General features: G+C 44.6%; 1 protein-coding gene across 15 annotated transcripts in view; it reads right to left on the bottom strand.

The window, feature by feature from the left end:
• Positions 1–2,305: 2,305 nt before the first annotated feature.
• The window catches only part of UBR2 (ubiquitin protein ligase E3 component n-recognin 2), a 126,246-nt gene continuing 118,376 nt past the window's right edge, over positions 2,306–10,175 (bottom strand). For all 15 annotated transcript variants that reach the window (XR_011530095.1, XM_070586068.1, XM_070586072.1 and 12 more), the window contains 5 exons: positions 9,866–9,922; positions 8,052–8,129; positions 7,561–7,731; positions 5,817–5,918; positions 2,306–4,478 (listed from right to left, as the gene is read on the bottom strand). Coding sequence is in view for 14 of the 15 variants with exons in the window: in XM_070586068.1 (XP_070442169.1) it covers positions 4,337–4,478; positions 5,817–5,918; positions 7,561–7,731; positions 8,052–8,129; positions 9,866–9,922 (550 nt within the window). In the remaining variant the exon portion in view is untranslated. The remainder of the gene's footprint in view (positions 4,479–5,816; positions 5,919–7,560; positions 7,732–8,051; positions 8,130–9,865; positions 9,923–10,175) is intronic.

Here is a 10,175-nt window from a genome sequence, read left to right as displayed (position 1 = left end):
ACGGGGCCAGGTTATAGGGCAGATGTAAGCAATCTCAGAATCTGAGAGCTGTTGGGAGGACCAAGGGTGAATAGATCCTCTGATAAATACCACCAGTTGATTCAGACCAGACTTAGGGTGAGCTGCATCTTAACAGGTCTTCTCAGGCAGCCACGTAGTTGCCAGAGAAACCTGGCCCATCTCTTTTGCTCATCTACCAGTGCCCAGCAAGACTCTGGTACCAGGTTCTTCCTTGTGTCTAACCTCAGTCTTTCCTTGGGACAGAGTAAATTATATTCACTTCTCCCAAGAGACTCAGCCAGTTTTTAAAGTCCTGCCAGCCTAGCCCGGGGGTAGGCTAAGAGGTAAAGAGGTAAGAGGTAAAGACAGTGCCTTAGAACTTTTATTTTGAAAACGCTCCATAGTGAAGTAGATAATAACTACTTATTCTGAACATTTAGGAAGGCAGGTGTTCTAGAATTTGTGGGCTCAGTTCAAGAACCCATGGCCTCTTGCAACACTTTCAAGCCCAGGACTGAGCCACCAACAAATAAACCCCGAGTAACCTCAATACCAGTTAATAAGATTAGGGGCTTGCTCTGCACGCTCCCCTGCCTCTCCTTGTCCAGGAACCTGTAATGCTAGGCCAGCAGGTTTGAAGCTTAGCTGGCGGCACGGGGAGGGGGCCAAGACAATTAGGGCCTCTGATCTGCTACTAGATAAAAAGGTGGCTCCTGATGACAGCGCGGCCAGCCAGCAGCAGCGCGTTAAGAACAGGCATGTGGGGGGAATACTACGGAAGTCCAGGGAGCGAGGGGAGGCCCTCCCACTCCTCAGCGGACATGAGAGCGGCTCGAAGGGAGGAAACATCAGCTTTTAACTTCTGATGGCATTATATCTTGTCCTCCAAAACAGAGGCTGAGTATAAACAGCAAGGTTAAAGAGAATGCTGTCCAAGGACGGTGTAGATTAAGCATGAGACAACTCCTAGCTATTTACCCCAGGGGAATGAAAACCAAGGTCCAAACAAAAGACTATACATTAACGTTTGTAATGGCTTTATTCATAATCACCAAAAATTGCCCAATGTCCCTCACCTGGTGACTGCATAAAGATCTGCACAATGGAACACGACTCAGCAAACAAAGGAACACGGCTCGCTCTCAAATTCACTAGTCTTCTTAGTGAGAGAAGTCAGACTCAAAAGGCTACATGTATATTTACATAACATCCTGGAAGAGGCAAGACAAAGCGACAGAAAAAGATGAGTGGTTGCCAGGGGTCAGGATGCGGGGAGAAGGCGACCATGAAGGGGCACGAGGGAACTTCTTGGGATGATGGAACTGTTCTATTTCTTGGTTGTGGTGGCTGCTACACAACTGTACGCATTTGTCAAAAGCAGGAAACTGTCCACTAAAAGGGTGAATTTTACTATTTGTAAAATAAACCTCAATAAACCTGACTTAGAAAAAAGAGTAGGGACAGAGCAAGGAGTGTGTCAGAGGGGCTTAATGAATGCTGGAACCGATGACGTTAGGCCGAGGGAAAGGAGTAAGCTGGGAGGAGCACCACGGCCAGGAGACAGGGGAAGCACAATGAAAACCTCGCTTTTTTCGTTTGATGTTTTCTTTCTTTCCTCTCCAAAGCCCCAGTGCATCATTGTATATCCCAGCTGTAAATCCTCCTAGTTCTTCTATGTGGGACGCTGCCACAGCATGACTAGACAAGCAGTGCCAGGTCCGTACCCAGGATCCGAACTGGCGAACCCTGGGCTGCCAAAGTGGAGCGTGTGAACTGAACCACTAGACCACTGGGCCGGCCCCAGTTCGATGCTTTCTTTTTAAGAGGATGTTGAACAGTGCAGCAGAGGTCTCGTAGGCAATGACTCCCCTGCAAACACAGCATGCAGCTTCCCTTCTATGTGTCAGCAGCAGAGACCGTCTGCAGAGTGTAAGAACAAGGACCTGGAGATCACCAGGTGAGGACGAGCAAGAAGAGTGAAACCTGGAGACAGGTCTTGGAGCTGGGGAAGACTTTGAGTGCCCTCTTTCCCCAGTGATTTGAGGTCCATAATGGTTCAGAAAGGTCACAAGCTGTCATAGCCAATGATTATGAAATCTAATCAGCTGAAATGATGATCCAGCTTTCTCTGGGAAGGTCAAGATGGTTTGGCTAATGGCCATAATTGACACTAATGATATAAGCATCTTAAATTTCAAGCTAATACAGATGTCCCACTTTATTTGTAGCAAGGTGACATGGGGAACACTTACATGGCATTTAAGTGTGAAACAAACAGAAAGAAAACATAGGCAGACCCAAAATGTCAACACCTAAAGCATTTATTTGGATATCTTTAAATTTTTTACATATGATACATTCCAAATTTTACAAGTTGTCCACAGATATTAAAGTTATAGCCAATTTATTAAACAGATAGGATTTTCCCTGATATGGAAAGCATGTTATATAAACATTTCTACAATAAACATAATACATGCGGAACAAATCATAAAACTAAGATGATTCATTAGGTAGGGAAGACAATCAGATACTGATGCACACACCAGAAGAGAAAATGGTGTTATTTCACATGAATTCATCTTCTCTCAGACTTCCGAACATTCTAAGAGAATGGAATCCAGGGACACCCTCTTCTAACAACAAACTTCCATGAAGTCAGTCCTGAAAGTGGGATTATAGCTATGATTTGGTGAAAATGTCCATAATTTACAGAGGGAGAAACCTGGTCTTATCATTTTAAATTTGAGCTTGATGAACATATGGAAAAAAGCCCAAAGAAGCTGGACTTAAAAGCTAAAGGAATGGGGATGTGACAAAGGCCAAAATAAAATTAAAGTCATGATGCCATCCACAGCCCAAACCGCCAGATCTTATGAACGGGAGAAAGGCAAGAAAAAGGGACAGCACTGGGTTCAAATTTGGATTTTCTTCCTACTGGGTGAGAAACACCTCCTCTCAGATGGGTGAGCCAGTCCCAAAGTGAGGTTAAGGACATCCTTTCAAAGAAGGTTCTTTCACACACTGCCTTGGAGAGGAAGCAGTGAATGTGGCTTCTGCATCCCCACTTATTTTAGCCGAAAGCCTGGATTTCTGACCTTCCTCCGCGTGGGAAGGAACTTTTCGATGCAGTTCAAAGGAAACTGAGTGAAAGGGTTACTCGCATTGGCTGAAAGAATCCAAGAGCCTCTTATTTACTCATTTGTCCCTTAGCCTCGCCTTAAAGAGGTTCTGATTTTATCCCTCCACTAAATCTGGCATCACTCTCTGTGTGCATTCAAGCTCTCAGCACATTATATCAAACGAGAGTCGCTGTGTGGCATGTAATAGTTATAAGCCATTTTACTAAGTGGCTATCATTCTAGGAAGGCACCTCTTCGTAAGAACAATAATGTTTAAAAACAATAAAAAGCCCGGGCACAGAGGCTGTCCCAGCAATGTACTAAGTAAGCCAGCGGGTAAACAGCAATTCATCTATCCCAGGAAATGCTGGAAGGGGTGAGGGTTGGGGAGGGGGAACCACGAAACACTGAGTTCTCATTTTTCTTGCTAGTGTTGGATTCTAGATGCATACGCTCTCAATTTAGTCTTAAAAATAAGAGAATATATCATCTGAAAAATTAGCATACTCTTTAAGTTTTCAAAAAGCCCTTTAAAATGAGATTTTTCTCTCAAAGCCAGAAGTCTTGTCAAAAAAAGGAAAAAAAATCCAACCTTCCGCAGCTCTGCAAACACCCAGCACACGAAGAAACCACCTCCTTCCCCTCCTCCCACAGGCTCTGCCCGCACAAGTGGCCCAGTGCTCTCAGGGCTGATGGAGACAAGGGAATGCCGCTGTCAGAATCCACTGCTTTGCACTTAGAGGTAGGGTCCCGTCAGCAGGGCACACTGACCCTGTCCCAGTGTTGAGAGTCACTGAGAGGGACCAGAGAGCGTGACCCCAACACAGCACGGAGACTCGGTTTCCTGCCGCTGAATCAGCTCCAGCCTGGAGCTCCCTGCGATCAGTAATGTACCACGGCTCAGACTCCTGGGTACAGTCAAGCCCGGGCAGATGCCCACAAAGGGGCTGTGCCCAGCACAGGAAGAGAGCTGCTCGCGGGATCCTGAAACTCAACAAGTTGCGCTTGAGGGACACAGCAAATGGCGCAAGAGAATCTGCCAGTGGAAGATGATTTTCATCAGTCCCTGGAGCCAGAAACTATAAAAAATAAAACTGGAAGAATAGCTTAAACAAAGAAGTTACTTCCAAATTCAGCAGACTTATTTCCTATTCTCTTTCTGGGAAAGCCAGCTGGGTTACAAAAATCAAGTTGGTGCTTTTGGTAGTGAAGTATTACAAATGCTGCCAGTCAATGCCAACCAGCGTCTGATTTGCTTCCTGTGCGTGTCCGATTTCCTCCGTGACACTGTGCTGCTGCCAGAGCTTCTGGATCTTCTTAAACCGCTCTTGGCACAAATGTAAAGGATTTCCCCGTCTAGAAAGAAGACACATGTCACTCAGGACGCATTCTGTCTATTCATCTATTATGCTCCAACCTTTCATGATTCAGGAAAAGTTACAAGTTACTGGTTTTAGATCCTCTGCAAAATTTCTGTGCGGCAGGCGACTGTGGCTATCAATGTGTTAGCTTGGAAGGTTTTCTAGGAGCAGCTGCAAGGGAATAAGCGCTGAAAAGAAGAGGAAAATGTACAACAAGCTACACTCACCCAGACAAGGGTGAGGGAATAGGGGGTGGGGTTGAGCAGGAGGGTCCAGGGTGCGAGGCTAAAACTACCGACTCAGTGTCCATCTTGTTGGTAAAATGTAAAAAAGAAGGGAGGGGACAGGGGAGGGGCTAAAAGGAGAATTACAGAGGTAAATCTGTTCCTCAGGGTGCTGTCTTTCAGCCACCAAGTCTAAGCCAAACAGGCAAATGTGAACAACTTTCGCGTCTAATTTAACCAAAGTACAGGTCTTGGTGAGTTCACAGCTGGGGCCTTTGCTCCCGATTCAGAGTGCACGGGGCCTCTCCCTCTCTAACCAGGACTGCTCCTCCCGAGGGTGCACACTCCCCAGAGCAACCGGAAGATCCAGCACCAAGGGGCACGCGCCTGTAACCTTGCAGTCAAGTGCCTAGAGCAGCCAGGCCACTTATCTTGCCTCAGTTTCCAGGCCTTCAACTTCTGCTCCGCAAGGCTGGACAGTTATACCTAGGTTAAGACTTACCTCCTTTGGGCAAAAAGGGATGGTTTAAAAGAAGTTCTTTAATAGTCTTCGAGGGAACTGCTGTCAGCATTTTGCTTATAAGAGAAGCTACCAGAGCAGAAGTGATTAAGCCTCAAATTCGGTGGTATTATTCTGTATGTTCTAAATCTTTGTCCCCCAGATTCTCAGGTAACAGCACGTCTTATCAGTTAAGATGTGCTCTTCCACATCACTTGGAGAACACTGGTCTTCCCACACAAAGCTGCACAGGTCACAAGGGGCTATCCCTGCGGTGCTCTGATGCTGTGGACATCACGTGGCGATTCAAATAGTTCTGTGGCGTGATAAATGGAAGAGGTGCACTCTGTCCTGTTCTTTCCTCTTAGCTACCCTGATGGCCCTCATGACATTCTGAGGACTGGGAAAAGGAGGGCCAAACCACGCAGCCAGGGTGCCCGCCTTGGAGGAGTCCACAGACAATAGGCACCTCCGCTGGAACAGAAGCCACACAGGCCCCTGGGCTGTTAGCAGGTGGGCCTCAGGACCACACAGCTCAACAGGTTCACCATGGACTAAAGGCTCTGGAGGCCCAGAGTCAGCCACTCAGCCTCCCAGGATGGGTCCTTACCTGAGTCCCTGGTCAGTCTCCCCATAGTCATCAAGGTAAGGAGGAGAATAAAAACAGCCTTTGGTTTTGCCAGCTAAAAACAACACCTGACATTCCCGCACTCTGTGGAGAGACCATTTATACATTATACATCAGTAACCAAGGTTTGGATTTAGTTCCAAATGGATTGAAGCCGTTTGAAAATAAACAAACTAGTGCTGGAAGAGAAGAAACAGCATTTACAGCAGAGACAGTTAAAAATGTAGCAACACATCTGCCCAAGTGTTGAAAATAACTGAAATGATTCATTGTAAATCAGTGTAGTGAGGGAGGGGAACATTTCAGATTAGGAATTGATGGCTCATACAGTCACGCAGCGCTTAATGCTGGGGATCCGTTCTGAGGAAAGCGTCCTTAACACAAACCTACACGGTGTAGCCTACTACATGCCTAGGCTATATGCACTAGTCTTGTGGGACCACCATTGTATACGTGGTCTGTCACTGACCAAAATGTCATTATGTGGCGCATTTAAAAAGTTAACTGTGAGAAAGAGAGTTAACTTCTAAACATAATATAGTTACTAATATTTTAACGACTATTATGAGGAAACTATTCATTAAAAAAATGGTACACAAACCTTATGAATTAGGTTGACTTGCAACACAAAGCAACACCATGCATGACCAAAATAATTTTGAAATATGCTGCACAAGGGAAAATGTTACTTTTACAGTTCTCCTAAGGGCCTTTGAAAAATGTGTCTCTTGATCCCTTTGAGAAGTTTGCGTGACTTTTTTTTGTATTAATAATTCAGTGCAATTCAACATTTATTGAGAACCTATCACACAGAAGAAATTGCCAGGCACTGGGGGATACTAAGACATGGGTATAATCTGTGCCCCAGAAGAGCTCAAACACATGTCACTTCTCTCCTTCAAATCATGAAATGGCTTCCATCTCACTCAGAGCTGTCACTGGGACATGCTAGGCCCGATCCTTCTCCCCTGCACACACCGTCCAGCAACACCAGCTTCCTTGCTGTTTCTTGAACATGGCAGGCAATATTCCCCAGCAATTTTGCACTTGCTGCTCTCTGCCTACAATGTTATTCCCGCTTCTTTAGGTGTTTATTCAAAGTCACCTTCTCGGGGACCTTTCCCTGGTTCCTGATTTGAAATTCAACTCACCAGCTGCCATCTCATATTGCCCTCCCTGCTTTATTATCCCTCCTCTGAGTGTATCACTTTCTAAATTTTTTCAGTCTTGTTTATTGTCTACCTCCCTCTCTAGAAAACGAACTCCAGGAAGGCAGAGCTTTTTGTCTGCTTTATTAACTACTGCATTCTCAATGCCCAGGACATCATAGTTACTACTATCTGTTGTACATCACTAAATAGACACAACTATAGCCATCTGTCTGTGATACATATGAATCCAAAACCATGAGGATATGGCAACAGGAGTACTTCTCACTGGATCTGGGTAGCAAATCAAGGACAACTGGAAGTTGCACATCAGAATGAGGCACAAAGAACACAGAACAGCACTGTCATGGGAATGATGATGATGATGATGGAAGCAGCACAGTTACATGAGCCCAACATGAGACGTCAGGAGACTTCCCCCTGTTCCTCAAAGGAATAAACGCACGAGAAGCAGAGTCTCAAAATTCTCTGCAATGTAGCAGTTTCTTGTGCCACCCCTCAACAGGCATTTATCACGCAGATTGAAAGCTTCTAAAAAGCTCCCTCCAGGGCCTTACCTCAGGAAGATGCCCACCCCAGAACCACAGGAGTAGGTGTGAGCTGTGCAGGCGCCCACGTCTTCTCCTTCCAGCTCGGTCTGACAGCAGTAGCTCTGGGAGCACAGCAGAGTTCCACACACAAGGCACAGGGTTGGGGCTCTGCTCTTATCACCGCCTGATTTGGGGCACCTTCATGGGACCAAAAAAGCACAAGTCATTGCTCTAAAAAAGAGCAGCTAAAGAGCTGATGGTGGTAAAATCACCCAGAAAAACAATCTTGCAACATCCAGTACAGCTGAAGATGCATAAATCCTGTGGCCCAAGAACATTCCTTTCTGGAACATCTCACGCATGGACACAAACATCACGCAGTGGAAACGCTCAAGCAACAGTCGGAGGAAAGATTCCCCACCCAAACAAAACAAGCAACAACATTCCTTACATTCTGCGTAAAGAAGTGAACGTTTACAAGGGTAGGAAACGCTTAACACTCTAATACTGAAACTTACGAGAAATTAGATGCTTGATTAATGAGGCTGCTATAATCCTCTGGAAGGTCTATTAACTTGTTAGATTCTCTTGGATAGCTAAACAATCAAACAAAAACCACACACGAAAAAACAGTTAATATGTGGCCATACAATAACGACCGGGTAACTTTTAGTCAAAACAAATAAAGGCAGACTGAACCTGAGTGACCGTGTGCCTCCACGGTGGCACAAGAAGCCACCTAAGAAATTAAAAACGTACTCTTAAATAACACAGGGCCATAGGGTTTACATTTTTACTTGAAGAGCTCAGAATAAGTTATCAGGACAGGAGACAGTACTTAGTATCTGCCCCATTTCAGTGAAATTTGGTCGCTCTGGGACGAAGGGCAGGGCTGCGGGCTCCTACCACAGCACTTGGGAGAGGGGCAGAAAAGACGTTTGTCAGGGGTGATCTTAAGACAGAAAGGAGTTAGAGGAGAGAAGGCAGCAAAAGAACAGAGAAATTTTCTTTAAATTTGAGATACCAGGTCATGCTGATTCTTTGACAAGTTAATCCAGATAAAATTTAGATCCAAATTCAATGGTATTTGAGGACCCACTCTTGGAGCCCACATCTCCCAGCACAGGCCTTGTGGGACAGCCCTTCTCTGCTTTCCCTACTGCGGAGACAAGAGTGGCCTGAAACCCAGGGGGAGTTACTCAGACAGCAGTTCTCATACCACAATCACTTGGGGGAAATTTCAGGGGGGTATCCATGCCAGGAGCCCAGCTTTAGATGAATCAGATTTGTTAGGCAGGGCCATGAGTATTCTTCTTAAAAGTTTCCAAAGTAATTCTGGTGTATACCTCAAGTTGAGAACCACTGTTCCACATGAGTTTTCTGACTGCAGGGTTGAACCATATGAAACGGATGATATTCAATCATTTTTGACTTATGAAAACTGGAATTTCATATGGTTCCACCTAATAAACCGGGGTGTCACCATCTCTGGATTTGGGGCAGGATGTGTGTAAAATCAAAGAAACAGAACAGATAGGGGCTGGTCCGGTGGCACAGCAGTTAAGTCTGCGTGCTCCGCTTGGTGGCCTGGGGTTCACCGGTTCAGATCCTGGGCGTGGACCATGGCACCGATTATCAAGACATGCTGTGGCAGGTGTCCCTCGTATAAAGTAGAGGAAGATGGGCATGGATGTTAGCTGAGGGTTAATCTTCCTCAAAAAAAAAAAAAAAAAAAGGAAAAAAAAAGAACAGGTAATCTCCTCTAGCCTTCTGATTTTTATGAATGATGTATTCAGCATAACCAAGGAGACATTAACACATGAAATACATCTGTTACCATCCACTACAGCACACTTTACTACAGAATCAGAATAGAGCTAATGTCAAGAGGAATGAAGAAAAAACACAGACAGAAATGACTGGCCATGATTTGATAACTACTGACACTGACTGACAGGTACGTGGAGCCTTGTTATATTATCCTTTATACTTTTGGATAGTTTGAAATTTTCCATAATAAAAGAAAAAGAGAGCTAAGAAAAACCTAGAAAAAGACCTACATTTTTTTTAAAGTAAACATTCCAAAACATAATAATTTTGTTGTTTCCTCTGCAAAGAATAATGCCCTAGATTTATGTTTGTAATTCTGAGTCTTTTATAAACTCTCATCATTAGATTAAGACAAAAAAGTACGAAGGCAAGAAGTCCTTCCTCTTGGAATCAGTGGAGGCGTGGGAGGTCAGATCTGTAGGAATACAGCACTTCCGGGCGGCTTCCCCCCTCCCTCGCTCTCCCCTCCCCCCAACCAAATCTCTGACAATCTTTAACTTACCTTATAGCATCTCTTTCACCTTCTAGATATCTTTTAACTTCAATGTTATGACACCAACTTTAACGTAAATGGGGAAAAAAAAACCAAAACATTTTTTACTTTTGAAGGTCTAGCATGAAAATTTATTCCGCTTTTGATCCAATTAAGAGAAAAACAATCTCCTTGGCTTAATATGATACATTTACCTCACTGAAATAAGCTTAGACAAATACTATTATTTTGCCTGCAACTTTTAAAATCAGACACCATGGTCTGTGATTTTCTAAAAGCAAGAATGCTTAATATATTAAAATTTGCAGTTACATATATT

This window comes from Equus przewalskii, chromosome 19, assembly GCF_037783145.1.
Source record: "Equus przewalskii isolate Varuska chromosome 19, EquPr2, whole genome shotgun sequence".
Classification (NCBI taxonomy): domain Eukaryota; kingdom Metazoa; phylum Chordata; class Mammalia; order Perissodactyla; family Equidae; genus Equus; species Equus przewalskii.
The sequence above is the reverse complement of the archived record's forward strand: the minus strand, read 5'-3'. Positions and strand labels throughout refer to the sequence as shown.